Source organism: Gobius niger (assembly GCF_951799975.1).
Source record: "Gobius niger genome assembly, chromosome: 1".
NCBI classification, from domain to species: Eukaryota; Metazoa; Chordata; class Actinopteri; order Gobiiformes; family Gobiidae; genus Gobius; species Gobius niger.
Window position 1 is genome coordinate 44,114,338 of NC_136852.1, and position 15,597 is coordinate 44,129,934.

At 43.7% G+C, this 15,597-nt stretch overlaps 1 protein-coding gene across 2 annotated transcripts in view; it reads right to left on the bottom strand.

Annotated features, from left to right (window-relative positions):
* The window catches only part of unc5db (unc-5 netrin receptor Db), a 591,396-nt gene that overhangs the window by 109,112 nt on the left and 466,687 nt on the right, over positions 1-15,597 (bottom strand). For both annotated transcript variants that reach the window (XM_079567276.1, XM_079567275.1), the window contains one exon: positions 4,300-4,662. In XM_079567276.1, the coding sequence (XP_079423402.1) occupies positions 4,300-4,662 (363 nt within the window). The remainder of the gene's footprint in view (positions 1-4,299; positions 4,663-15,597) is intronic.

Below are 15,597 nucleotides of genomic sequence, written 5' to 3' on the forward strand. Positions count from 1 at the left end.
GAATTTACATCGTTTTAGAAATTGCATATATATATATATATATATATATAGCCGCTCTTATTGGAAGATATAATGTAGGACTGACCCTCTGATTCCACTTGATGCGTGTTTATTCTGTTCCGCTGCATTTGCCAAAATCAACAGCTACTACGCTTGTTTCAGTCCTGGCTCCTGATACACGAGGAGCTCGAAGAGAGCATGCAAAAGGCAACGGATTTGTGGAACAAGAAATGTAAATGTAAACTATTTAAAGCAGTACTAAGTAAGTCTTGCCCCTAGAGGCCACAAGCGCAACTGCAGGTGTTGTCGCAAGTTACGATTTTTTAACTTATTAGTTGTCTTGGAGAGTAAATACTACGCTGACAGGAAAGGTGAAGGGAGAGAGGGATACTGTACATCCAATTATACAATGGAAAAAAAAAAAATTCACTCAAACTTGGCTGTTAATACTGTTTAAAGTGACGCTAGCCCGCAGTCAGCTTTGCCCGTTAGCCTGTTAGCTTCTTCTACGTGATTCCATTAGTGTGTATTGGTGGCTCCGGTCCGGTGGCAGTCAAGTTGCTGGCCAGAGACACCAGGGGGAGATGAAAGACCCTCCAGAAGAACGCGCTTCTTATGGCGATGTATAGGAGATGATGATGGAGATGTAGGTATGACACGGCATACATATGAATAAAACAATATGTATTGGGAATTTAGTTTAGAATTATAGCCACGTTAATAAAGTTTGTAAGAAACCAAACCGTGAAGATTTCAGCGAGATATGAGGATTTGTGTTCATGCAAATCATGCACTTACTTGAGCTCGCCAGAAAGCTTCCCTGTGGCAAGATGGTCGCCGGAAGTGACTCTGCCTTAAAGGGACTATACAGAGTTTAAAAATGTCAAAATGATGTATTTTCCTGCCCCTACATGTTCCAACAATGTCCTAATGTGTAGAATGAGCCCAGACCTGTTCACCACAACTGCCTCTAAAATCCTGCACTGTCACTCAGAAAGGTGTTAATTCGGGTCCGAAGTGCCGTCATGCACGAGCTTAATATAGAAGCTGCAGCTACAAGTATGACCTGAGGTGGCAGTAGTGAGTATGAAATAGCTAACTTGCTGTAAAGCACTTTGTGTTACAACTTTGTATGAAAAGCGCTTTATAAATAAAGTTTTGATTGATTTTTTTTTATTGCATCTAGCCCCTTTAAGACATCTAGCTGTATATCGATGAGAAAACCTTTCATTGGAGTCACCATTTTTCCCTCTTTCTAGCTGCTACAAACACATTTATCACACACCGGCGGTGTGCAGCGGTTAGCGCCTTTGCTTCACAGCTAGAAGGTCCCGGGTTCGATTCCCACCAGGACAGGGCCTTTCTGTGTGGAGTTTGCATGTTCTCCCCGTGTCTGCGTAGGTTTCCTCCGGGTGCTCCGGTTTCCCCTACCACTAAAAACATGTGCAATAGGTGAATCCTCCAACCAGGTGATTCTGACCATCAGCCTGGCTCCACATCATGGAGATGGGTCCCCGGGCGCGGCACGGCCGTCGACCACTGCTCCTTACGGGTTGCCCCAGCGGCATCGAAGGATGGGTTAAATGCAGAGGACAAATTTCCCTACGGGGACAATAAAGTCAAGCCAAAATCTGGTCCATGTGAATGTTTTTTCATTGCAAATTGTTCAGTAGATGCGATAAAACGACACTCATTAGCTAACGTAGCATGAAGCTAATGTTTCCTGGTTATCATTGTCCCTTTTGTAAGTATTTATGGGCTGTTGAACCACTTTTACTCCTCGCTGTGTCTTTGTATTTTCATTTAGTAGAAAATGATATTCAGCTTTTGTTAAAGTAAGAGTGGAGAAATGGGAGAAGTTCTTTTATCTTTCTTTCTTTGTTTTCCTCCAAACACATCCATCAGTTCAGTATCGGATATTTGGAATCAATACCGTATTTTTCCAGTATCGGCTCTGATACCAGTGTCGGGACGGTGCATCCCTAGTTTACATCCTAACATGTTCTTTTTCCTGTGTCACTACAAAATGGGTTTAAATGATAACTGAGAATATTAATCTGACCTTATCTTGCCTTCTCGTGATATTTTTAGTCTGGTTTTAAGATAAACTTTCATGTAATTCAAAAGTAAAATTGGCGACAGGACCAGGGCCATTTTCTCACCCCACTGGCAGACGAAATTATCCGAAACAAGCAGAAATGTATTGAAACAAGTCCGAAACATCTCAGAACAAGTGAAATAATCCAATTAAATCTCAACAAATCAAAAAGAAAATCCATATGGAGATTATTATGCCGGGTTTGAGAGGCCTAGAAGATGACTTCATGAATATAGTAAAGAATTGGAAAGCAGATGATTCACTTGACATACAGTGAAAGAGCTTTTTGATGTGCAAACAGCTTCATCCCCCTAAAATAAGACGCAGCAAAACCCCATTACCAATTCCAACTCAAAGAAAACTTCTCACGAGTAATGTGCCGCGCCTTGTTCTTAAAGCACAAATACGGTTTATAACTTTATAACGATGGCCGTCTCAGTGGAAACTTTCAGAGGTGTTATTTTTTCTACATTCTTTTTTTTCTGTGAAGAGCGCATTGCTGTAAACACTACACTCTCATGATGGCTTTGTAATGAGAAGTCACTGTGGCGTCTCATTTTCCGACTCTGTGTGAGTTTGGCTTATTAGCCTCGTTTCTGTCCGCTAATGAAACAGTGCTGTTCTACGGGGGGAGAGAAAGAAGAAGAAAAAACGGCCAAACATGCTTCAAATGACCACTGCATAATTGCTGTTGCCTGCAGTCTCTCCCCATGCCAGCAGCCGGCTCAAAGGTTGGAGGCACTTGTAAAAAAAAAAAAAAACCGTGGGATTTTGGGCTCGTGAACTGTGCAAATTCACCTCTCTGATCTATTGTCAGTCATAAACTATTACATCGACCCTCCACACTTGACGATTGGGACATTTAGGTCTGTGCCATTATTCACATTTTAATCAAATCGTGATTAAAGTCCAAATGTCTGCAGCCCCTTGTGGCAGTAACAGACTTTAGGGGGGGAAATGGAAACTAGTTTATGCTAAACGGCACTAAAAAGGAAAGCATTGGAGGTTTTCTGATATATTAGGTTGATATACAGTATGGGTATTTTACTACCTCGATTTCATGTAGATTAAAGGGTAAATATCTCCGGAGCCGGACCTTAATTTAAAGGGGGGTTATTATGCAAAATCGACTTTTTCAAGCTTTACATCATGTTATTATGTCATTCCCTCATTATAAACATGCCCCAAGTGTTGCCTTGGCACATTCACGTATTTTTGAGTAATCTGTAAAAACTCTGATGGCAGCCATTTTAGGGATAGGTTTTCCTGAGTCCTCCTAGGAACGCCCCCACCTCCTGGAGACGCCTCCGAGCTTTCGTCACCAGCCGAGTAACCAACCACTGCTCCTCAGCAGAACCCCCTCCCCACTGATGCCACAGACAGCGTGTGGAGGGGGCGTGTCTGAAAGGGTCAGAGGTTCTTAAAGAGACAGAGGCCTATTTCAAGACATTCGCTACAGCCATTTTGAGAGAGCAATTTTATACAAGGCAGTTATTCTAATTTACTGCATTTACAGACCAACAGAAGGTTTCGTCATCATTGTAGTGTGATATAGACTGGTGCTATGTGATTGAAAACAGCATAATACCCCCTCTTTAAAGATTAATGCTCATGCTAATTAATGCTAATGCTAATTTCCTCACAAACATGATCGACTCGTGCAATTTACATCCCTCATTTCATTTGACTTTTTAAGCACCTGCCCCTGTGTCCTGCACAGTCAGTTTATGCTGCTCTGAGCGGAGCTTTAGCTGCAGTCTCTGTCTGCACCTGGTCCTGACTTCAGTCCAAATCATGCAAATCATATCGTGTCCACAATCATGTCAAAAATTACAACAATATAACAGAAACATGCAATATGACCTGGCCCACCCTCACATTTTGGTGTGTTGGTGACAATTAATGAAAGCTATAAACAAGTGGTTTTATTGTGTAATACCTCTGTTCATTTCAGGAAGATTTTGTTGAAAGCGTTCCCTTACATCCTTAGGGTTGGTTTAAACAGAACTACAGAAAGTAATATTAGAGGTTTAACGATAAATCGGCCGGCTGACATATCAGGCCGATATTTTGGTATTTTACAACACCAAAAAAAGTGGGAAACATTGTCATGCTGCCCGGCCTTGAGCGACTGAATCCACGAACATCACCTAAAAAAGACGACCCCAGCTCTATAAATACGGTAAAAGCAGGACACTCACCGGTATCGGGCACCACCAGCCGTCCCCCGTTGTGCCCGAACGCCCCCGTGATCCGCTGCTGCTCCGTGCAGAAGTTGACCGGTCCGTTCAGCGTCATGAGGCCTTTCTTCCTCCGGTCCGCCGTGCCGCAGTAGTCCCGGCTCAGCTCGCGGGGGAAGGTTTCCGAGGACGCCTTGTTGTGGTACTCTGCTCTCTCGGCGACGCCCAGCGACACCATGAAGGAGGACTGGACCTTCACCTTGATGTCGGGGAGCGGGTCGAACAGCTCCTTGTCCGCCCCGTCCTGGAAACACAGCGGCGTGCTGTAGGTGCGCCCCACTGTCAGGTCCGGCTGGATGGACGAGTTCAGCAGCAGCGGGTTTCCTGGAGAGACATCAGATTTAGCATTAGATCAGTAAATTATTCTTAGCCAAGGTCTTGGTCAGGAGCACTGTCTGTAGCTGGATGATTACCTTGCTGCAAGCTTTGAAATGTATTATTATATGCATTATACATCTTTTTCAAATACCTTTGGACATATTACTCTTGGCATTGGATGTGTTTTCAGTTTTTCCAGCCTCAATAAGTGGTACATCTCTATGTTAAATCCACAATTCACGCCTTTGATGACAGTCAAGCAAGAATGACTTGATATTCATTTGGGAGCCTTTAAATGTATATGTTGCATTTTAAGTTTGCAAAGTTAAATTGTGCGAGACTAGGCTGGTCTGTATTTTGGATCCGCCTACTGTGCCCTCTACAGGCAGTAGTGGTCATGACACATTACAAACCAGTAAAAAAACATTATGCTATCACTTGCAGCTAACAGCAAATCCATGGAGCTTTCTGCAAAAAAACTGCTGATGAATTGTGGGCTTTAAAGGGATATTTCGGGATTTTTGATAAAGGACCTATAATAAAGCACTTCCTAGTTGTCCAGAGTGTTGTTGATTCCTGGTGATATTTTTTTCTTAAATTCATGCAGCTCTTATATTTGAAGAGCTTAGTGGCGCTAGGCTAGTGCATCTCTATGGTATCAGCTAGCCTGCATTAAAAACAGTCTGACCCGCTCCACAGTGCACCTGAGGCAAATCACTTATAACGCCAGACTAACCATATAAATGTCTGTGTTAATAGAATCATTATAACTGTTTTGCATTTATATTTGAGCAGCATCAGCTTTGTGGTTGTAGAAGCTACGCAGCGGCGGAGTGATCTGCTAGAAAATAGTCCCTCAAAATACGGTAATTCATGTGATACAAGCGGGTCAGACTGTTTTTAATGCAGGCAAGCTGATACCATAGACATGCACTAGCCTAGCGCCACTAAGCTCTTCAAATATAAGGACTGCATGAATTACAAAAGAAAGATCTCCAGAAATCAACAACACTCTCACTGGATAACTAGGAAATGAGGCCCTATGTCAAAAATCCTGAAACATCCCTTTAATTAGGCATAAGATACAAGCCCAGACAGAACAATTAGGACTTTAAAAAGGAGAGGGCACAAAAAGACCCTTTCCTTTTAGTGTAAACAGTTGCCTGATGATTTCTGAATGATCACATGTTGACCCCATGACTAAATAGAGTCTACCTGTGTGTAATCTAATGTCATTTCAAATACAGCTGCTCAGAGGTGTGCTAAGAGACTATTGTGGAGCAGAAGCATCATGAAGTCCAAGAACACAACAGACAGGTCCGAGATAAAGTTATTGAGAAGTATAAAGCTGGGTTTGGTTATAAAAAGATTTCCAAAGCGTTGAACATCTCTGAAAGTACAGCTAAATACACCATCCAGAAATGGAAAGAGTCTGGCATCACTGCAAACCTACCAAGACCCGGCCGTCCTCCTAAACTGACTGACCACCATGTGGCTTCTGGCAAACAGCAAACGGGACTTCTTACGGTTTTCTTTTAAAAATGCCACTCTGTCATAAAAGCCAGATTTGTGCAGTGTACGACTAATAGTTTTTCTGTGGACAGTTTCCCCCACCTGAGCTGTAGCTCTCTGCAGTTCATCCCGGGTCATCATGGGCTTCTTGGTAACAGCTCCGGTCAGCGCTGTCCTGGTTCGGTCAGTAAGTTTCGGAGGACCACCGGGTCTTGGTAGGTTTGCAGTTATGCCAAACTCTTTCCATTTCTGGATGGTGTATTTAACTGTACTCTGAGGGACTTATGTGCATCTCTGATATATAGCATATTCTACTGCTCAAAACTTTGGGGTCACTTAAAATGTCCTAATTTTCTAAAACACTGCTTTTTTCACTGAGGTAAATATTACATTAATGTGTGTACATGTTGTGAATAACTACTCCAGCTGGAAACGGGTGATTTTTAAGAGGAGCATTTCGAGCAACCATCGCTTCAGTCAATCCTCGGGCAATTATGCTAGCACTGCTGAAAAGTGTTGCTGAAAAGTGTGCCGGGTGACCCAAACTACATATAAAACACTCTTCCCAGAGGCCTGGGAGCTTGAGGGTTCTGTGCAGTACGTCTGCTCACCTCATGACATCAGCCAGTGGAGCTTTTGAACACAATCTCAGGTTTTGTGAGTGAACTATATTATAATATGGTTCAAAGCTCAAAAATATCAGTTGAGCAGATTATGATCGGTCCAAAAAAGTATAAGCACGAGGCTCTCGAGGCCACGGTCCTATAGGTGAGGAATAACATTTACATCTTAAGTTGAGAACTGCCGCTGTCCGTATTTGCTTTGACCGCACTCCCTCCTAATATTACAGCCTGTACTGTGCTTTATTTATTTACACACAAGTAAAATTCAGGGAGGCTTTTATTATTTAGAGATCCCTCCTCAATAACTCACATCTAAACTAGTAAAAACGCAGCTTTCTCAAAGGAATGTCAAAGTGATTCACAGTTTTCGAGTGGCAGCACTTCCACTCCACGACGTCCTTAACTTTTCTGTTTCTTAATTGGATTTTTTTTAATATTGCAGAATCAAAAACAGATTCATTGCAAACTTAATTGTGAGCGAACAACCAAAACCTCCGCGATAATGAGAGGGGGGCCCCCGCATACAGTCGAATAAGGTCACGCTTGTTTTCTGCGCTCGAGATGTTCACAGGATAAAAAATTAATTCTTTAGCAAATAATTCAGGGCTTATCGGTTATCAGAAGCGAGCATCAGACGAGCGGAGTTTCCTCTGGGTTTGTGAATGCCAAAGTTCATCAGGGGATTTGTGTTTCAAGCCAGTTCTGTCTGAGAGAGAGAAATGTTGTTTGGGAAAAGAAGGTGATACAAAAGTGAGTTCAAATAAGGCCAAAAAAACCCAACAATAAATCTGTGTTCTGCGTTGGTCATGATCAAAACGATGAAACGTTGGCATGAAGTCAAGAGAATCAAGTCAGTTTGATCGACTGGACCTATAGGCGGTTGTGATGCATGGAAGTTTGGTGGCTTTTAAGTTTGGACATGGTTTAAACTCATATACAGAGGGGAAAAAAAGTATTTGGCCAAAATCCAATAGAATGTCTATGTGAAACTGACCAAATACTTTTTTACCCCACTGTATGTGTAAATTAACACATTTAGATCAAATTTTGATGCTGCCTAGGCTTGACATGATCTCTATCCAGGCCTGATGGTTCTCAGAAGGTTCTATATTTTACGAGATGGGACTTAAAATGTCAATTATTTAAAGTTGAAAGAGCGCGTATTTGTGCCAATAATATAATTTATCATTATCTTTGTTGGTATGAAAATGCAATTGATTGAGTCTCGGACAACTGAAACATAATATCCAGTAGTTCCACTTCCTGATCCTCTCTAAGTGAGCGACCATAGGCCCCTCCCACTCCTCTTGCTCCCCTTTGCAACGCAGCTGTTTCAATAAGATAAAAAATATTGAAAAATAAAACCATTTCGCACCCTCCAGTGAGATCAATAAAGTCCTATCTGATCTTGTGTTCTCCCCATGTCTGTGTGGGTTTCCTCTGGGTACTTCCAAACATGTACAATAGGAGTGAGTGTGGATGAATAATGACTGAATACAGCGCTTTGAGAAACTTGGCAACTAGGTTTATAAAGCACAATACAAGTGCATGTCGTCATTATAAGTATTAAAGGAACAGGCCATCGTTTTTCCATGCTGAGATATGTTCTTGCCTGAGCTTAGACGAGTTGATGCGTACCTGTCTGGCCTTTGTGCCCGTGGAAGAGCTTGGTCGCTTCCAACTTCACCCCCGTTTGGAGCTATAGGAATACATTGGGAGACGCCAAATGCTAGCAACATCTTAGGCCGTTTTGCGTGACTGAGGGCACGCGCAAAGACGAGACAGGTACACATCAACTCGTCTAAGCTCAGGTAAGAACATATCTCAGTATGCAAAAATGGTGGCCTGTTCCTTTGAAAATCCACCATTCAGCTCATGTGGCTGTAGTGAAGCTATGGCGAGCGTTTTTACCCCATGACAAAAGTTTTTAGATACGTCGGCCCTCAGGGGGGAGCTTTTTGGGAGCTCTCTCTACGATGCTGAGAACAGCCACTGGAGAAGACTCACAGATTACTCAAACACACGAGTGGCTTGAAACTCTAGGTATCTTTTTGATGGGAGAACAATGCATGTTTTGCATAATCCGCCCTTTAAGAACTACAGTGGGTACATTAATGTGCACTGGATGTTTTAGGTAGCTTGAAATTGTGTATGTGCTTTGTATTATTTTATTTTACCTTGTGGAACTTGGTCAAAATGGGGTGAAACACTTGATGACCTTCCTCAATTGAAGAATTATAACCTCTGCCTGCAATATGTTGTGAGTCCTGAGATATTAAAAATTTCGATCACGTATAGAACGAAATGGAAATGGATATAAGCGTCTTTGCTATAGTGTTTAGCACAAGGACAAGGACCAACACCTTGTGAATATCTCAATTTCAGCAAAAATGTCAGAGAGAAGAAGAAGAAGAAGAAGAAGATCTTTATTTATATAGCGCCTTTCACAGACATATAGTCACAAAGCGCTTTACATGAGACAATTGTACATTCACTCCACACTCGGTGGTGGTAAACTACGTTTGTAGTTCAGTTTCCCCTGGGGGAGACTGTCAGAGGCGCTTTCGCGACTACACACGTCTGCGCCAACGGACCCTCTGACCACCACCATACATTCACTGACACACATCATTCATCCTGGCCTATTGTGCATGTTTTTAGTGGTAGGGGAAACCGGAGTACCCGGAGGAAACCTACGCAGACACGGGGAGAACATGCAAACTCCACACAGAAAGGCCCGTCCAGGTGGGAATCGAACCCGGACCTTCTAGCTGTGAAGCGAGAGCACTAACCGCTGCGCTACCGTGCCGCTACCTCATCATTCCGAAGGGATGAACTGTTTTTCACTACCGGCAATACATGGCCTGCTTATCACTCCAGTAACTCTTACCCACAGTGTCCAGCGCTGACCGGAGCAGTGGGGGCACGACAGGGATGAGAGAGGTGCGAGAGTGTGTGACCCGAACAGAAGGTGCCAGGCTCCGGGCCACGATCAAACCATTACATTTAATTACAAACACAAACAGCTTGATCTGCCCCATCCATCTGCTCCGGAGTCAGGCACGTCGCCGGCAACCCAGCGTGGTCGCCCCCTGCCCCCCCTGAAGGACAAGAGCATCGGGGCTGGGGCGGGACTCCGAGGAGGAGGAGGAGAGGCAAGAGAGAGGCAGACGGGAGCAAGTGTGCGGTCGCTCCCAAGGACAAGAGCGCCGGGGCTGGGGCGGGACGGCGAGTATAGAGCGGGGGCCGAGGTGACTGCTTTGTAAATGAGGGCTGTCCGGTGTCCTGCCGGCTTTGCTGCGTGTGGTCATTAACGGTGGAGGGGAGCCAAGCGCAGTCGCGGAGTCCTTGTGGCCAGATGCTGCGGGGCTGAGGCGAGGGGGGCGAGGCGGGAGGCTAATGCGCGGTTATTTTTGGAGGTGCCGTTAATTACCCGTGGACTCGTGACGACGTGATTGGTGGACAGTGTTTGTTGACGTGTCTGTTGTGACTTGACTCTCTTTTGAAAGTCCAGGGCGCCTGATGTTGCCCGTCCTTTAAATGTGCAGCTAAACACCAAACCAACTTTTTTAGCTGTGTGAGCTCCCAGTCATCCGGGTTGGATGACAAGAAAAGAGGGCAAACTGACCATAGGCAGATTTAAAGTCTTTCTCATACCTGTCAAGTTTTGGATTTGAAAATCTGGAAAATTTTCCGGCGACTGCTGCGAGGCGTCCCACCAGCCCAGCCAAGCTTCAAGACAGGTCAATATACGGTCGGGACACTTGACAGCTATGATCTTTCTTAAAGGAACAGGCCACCGTTTCTGTGATATGTTCTTACCTGAGCTCAGACGAGTTGATGCGTACCTGTCTGGTCTTTGTGCCCGTGGAAGATCTTGGTCGCTTCTAGCTTCACCCCGTTTGGAGCTATAGGAATATGCTGGGAGAGGCCAAATGCTAACAACATCTTTGGTCGTTTTGCGTGACTGAGTGCACAAACAAATACCAGACAGGTACGTATCAACTCGTCTAAACTCAGTTTAGAAAAACGATGGCCTGTTCCTTTACTACTTTTAGTATAATCTGGAACCTAGATTGATATTGAAGTGCAAATAACATAATAATCTGTGTAAAAGAGGAAGAACTTTTTCTAGAATATTTACAACACGTGTGTTCCAATCACAGCACAGCGAGAAGGTCCCGGGTTTGATACCTTTCTGTGGAGTTTGCATGTTCTGTCCATGCCTGTGTAAGTTTCCTCCAGTTTCCCCTACCATTAATAACATGCACAATAGACTTGAATGAATATATTGTGTGAGTGAGGGGTTGGTGGTGGTTGGAGAGGCAGATGGTGCAGATTGGCAGCCTTGCTTCCGTCAGTTTAACCGAATGGGCGGCTGTGGCTACAACAGTAGCTTAATGACTTGAGAAACTTGGTAACACAATGTTGTAAAGCACAAAACAAGTGTAAGCCATTATTATTTTTCATACAGCAAAGGTCTCCCATTGTTTGTTGCGACTCTGGGCCACAGACCCTAAAACTATTACTTATTAGACAAGAACAATAATTTTTGCAGCGACAAATGCTACATGTTTTGTTCTGATCCTGTTGTTAACTTGCAGCAATTAAAGCGCTTGTTTTTTATCAGCAAATGTAAAACTCTAATACAGCAATGGATGTGAAGCAAAAGTATCAGCAAGAGCCTCACAAGATGGAGTGTGAAATCTTGCAGCTGTCCACATTGCAGCATCCCATGGCCACTCAAAGCACGAGGAATCATTCACAAATCCAGACACCAATATGATAAATGTAGTGTGACTAGTTTTGAATAGGAATGAAAGATAACATAAAAAGCATGCAACACCCTCCAAATATCGCCCCGATGCAGTAAAATCCTCGCTTACTCCTTTTTGCGAGCGCTGCTCTTATCAAACCACTACACAGCTCCCTTTTTGATTAAAAACTCTTCATGAACGATGTTAGCCAAATAGCCTGTGGTCAAAGTCCTTATTAAAATGACTGACGGTACAGCTCATGTGCCACTACATCATATTAATACCCCCCCTCCATCCTCCGTCCGCGCCTGTGACTGATGCCCCTGTCCGATTCATTGATAAACAGTCTGGGGGCGAGTGGGCAACCCTGTCTGCAGCCCGAATATCGGACCCTTCTCTTGGACGGTGGATCGCACTAGTGTTCCTTTGCCTCGCGGTCCGATGGAGAGAGGGGAGAGAGGAGAGAGATCAGATTATCGCTGGTGTGTGCATCTTTAAGAAAGGGGCAGGGAGAGAAAAAAAAAGGGAAAATGGCAGCGGCGAGATGAGAGGAGTTAATGAAATGTACCTGGGCTTGAATACCTGGAGGGATGAGCTGGAATTGGACCCATGATTAAAAGTCAGTCAGGAAGAGAGAGAGAAAGGTAATGTGGAAGGGGGAGAGAAAGGGGGTCAGCGCTGGATCGAGTTACTCATCCAATATCACTGGATACTGCAGTGGCTGTACACTATATTGTAGGGTATTAGCATTTAAAGACATTGCTGATTAGGTTAGTTCGGCCCTTTGGTATTGCCAATGTAATTTCATATTGTCTGATGTTTTTTTTTGCCTGGCTAGGTTCCTGGCTTAGACCGTGTATTCTGTACAGCAGAGGTTCTCAAGTCAGAATCCCCCAGACTGTTTATCAATGAAACAGACAGGGGCATTAGTCACATGCACCAATAGAGGCTGGAGGGGGGGTATTAATGTGGTGTATAGTGGCACATGAGCTGTACCGTCAGTCATTTTAATAAGGAGTTCAGAATCAGGATTGGTTTTATTGCAATTGTCAGTGAACTAGGAATTTTATACGGCGCAATCGTAATAACTTATCATCCATCCATCCATCCATCCATCCATCCATTTTCTTCCACTTGTCCGTTTCTGGGTCGTGGGGGCAGCTGTTGGAGATGCCCATATCACATTGCACTCGCCCCTATGGCTCCTCCTGCAGGTGGTGGGTCCACAGAAGGTCAGCCTCACGATTCTAACCAGGCCTGTTGGCCTCTCAGAAGGGGCTTCTGAACCGCTCTTTGTCTGACCCGTCACCTATAGGACCTGTTTGCCATGGGAGACCCTACCAGGGGCACGAAGCCCCCGACAACAGAGCTCCCAGGATCATTCAGGTGCTCAAACCCCTCCACCACGTTAAGGTGTCGGTTCCAGGAGGGGAATATCTTATCAAAACTTTAAAACTATAAAAGTACCACTGGGTCTAAAAACAAGGAGAAGAAAGATCTATAACAGAACTAAACCAGGCCGAAACATGGATGAACAAACAATGTCTGAATCATGACTAACCAAACTCGAAAGAAGACAAAAACATTAAAGAAGGGGGGCATTATGATTTTTGCAGGTATTTGGTAATAATCAACAGATGAAACAAAATATCCAGTAGTTTCATTTGCGGATCCTCCAATGCAATCTCCAAATAGAGTGAACCTCCCACCTCTCAAAGCAAAGCAAGTTTATTTGTAGAGCACAATTCATACACAAGGCAATTCAAAGTGCTTCACAGTTGCATACAATTACAAGAAAACAGATAAAAAAAACAAAACATCAACATAAAAATGAATCAATTACAGTAAAAGGCAAGAGTGCAGATAAAGTAGTTTCAGTTATATGGGCTTGGATTTGAACATTGTCAGAGTTGAGGCCTGTCTCACATCCTCATGAAGACTGTTCCAGATTTTAGCTGCATGAAACAAGATGGTTCATACGACTGTAATGTGTCAGAGATGGACTTCGGTGCTAAACCATGAAAAGAATTGTACACAAGCAGAGCTGTTTTAAATTCTATTCTCTGAGTGACAGGAAGCCAGTGCAGAGACCGGAGCACTGGACTAATATGGTCATATTTCCTGGTTCTTGTCACGACTTGAGCAGCAGCGTTCTGGATGTTCTGCAGCTCTGACAGTGAGCAGCCGTTACAGTCATCAAACCTGCTGAAGACAAATGCATGGATAAGTCTCTCTAAGTCTGGTTTTGACACTATTCCTCTGATTTTTTGGTTTTAGAGAGAGAGACTCAAGGTGACTGATAACACTTTGTCAAAAAACAAGCTTTGTTCCAAGACAGAGCGGAGCAGGAGCGGCTCAGGACAAACCACTTGAGAAGAAAGCGGTTTGGGATTGACCAACAAGAGGCACCGTGGGGCTACATTCAGGCTGGTTAATGCAGAGTGAGAACTGCTTAATACTCTTTGCCAAGTTTTAATTTCAAGTCTTTGCCCCTCTGTGCTACATTTTAACAACTCATAAGGCAAAGCAGGGGATTTTACAAGTGGCAGATGCTTTCTACATGTTTCCAAACAAGAGATGCATCATAGGGGTCCCAGACCAGAAATAGCTTTTGCTAATAAACTATCTTTGTTTTGCTAAACCTTTAGCTCAACATTGCCATTATCTACTGATCACCAAAACAGGCAAGCACTTGGTTAAACATAGCCTGGCCTTAGCCAAACCGTAAACTCAGGTCAATTATTATTTCCCTACATGTACGTCTGGGTCGGATCTCAGTGGCTGCGTTACATCGGTTGAATTTCAACCAACCATTCAGCAAGCGGGGGAGGCGGGTGTTGTTGGTGACGTCAAGCATTGGCAATGGCGGCCGATCCGAAAGTAATGGAAGCTCTTCAATCCGTTCTGGCTTGGCTCCCAAATATCCATAAATTGAAATTCAAGCCTGCTGTCCCCAAGAGTTATGATAGCTTGCTTCACTCACTCGGGCGCATTACATAGTTCACGACCAAAAGCGAGCAAAAATCAAATCCAATTGTATCAAACTTTAAAAAGAGTTCACCCCTCCCACCTGTAAACGGAGCTTAATAGTGAAGATCCAGACCCTCGGTACAAAATGAGTACAAGGGTATGGTAAGACCAGGCTAGATTAAATATGACAATTAACGCCTATGCTTTATTTCAACCTGGATAAACTCAAACAGACAAAAGCAGTGATTAGGAAGATTTACTACATCGATATATGTATGAAAGTCAGTATGGATGAACAGCTTGTAGTTAGGGATGTCTTCCCCAGAGTCTGGACACTGGTGGTGGTATGGAAGACCCGTGAAGATGCAGCAGGGAGAAGCCGTGGACAGAAGAGGCGGAGATGGGGTGGAGGTGGGTCGCAGCGCAGCTGGGAAGCGAACGAACCACGTTTGCTGGGGCTTAAAAGCGGGACCGAGGGCGATGATTGGCTGCTACGGAGGTGCGGCTCTAACGCTGATGGCTGAGGTGTATTTGTATTTGCTTTAAGGCCAAAATACCCACAAAACGCTCCGGTCCGTTCCAGTCCGCTCCTGTCGAAATGGGACTAGAGAAAGAGACAGTCCGCAGTCCCAATTAGATTAGGAATCACACAATAAGAGACGATGCATGTCCCAGCTAAACTGCATTAATAATACAGCAGCGCAAATCCTGTGCAATGCTATTTAATCCCAAATTAAACATTTAAAAGCATTTCCTTTCATTTAAACTACATACTAACTCAGAACTTTCATTTGGAAGGAATTTACAGCAGCTTCCATGAACAGCTCGCTGCAGACGCAATAGCAATAGAGTTATGTGCTCTTTTGATTGTAAATTAAATCAAAGAATATTACTAAAATGGGTTAATAATGTAGTGGAAAACTTAATTGGAAAACTTGGATGTTAACATGTATGGAGGACCGTGGCTGCCAAAACTATAAATATATACATAAATAAATAAATAAATAAATAAATTTAAAAAAGATAAAATTTGCAAAGAAATGCGTGCAATTATGAGAATAAGTGCATTTATTTCTGTA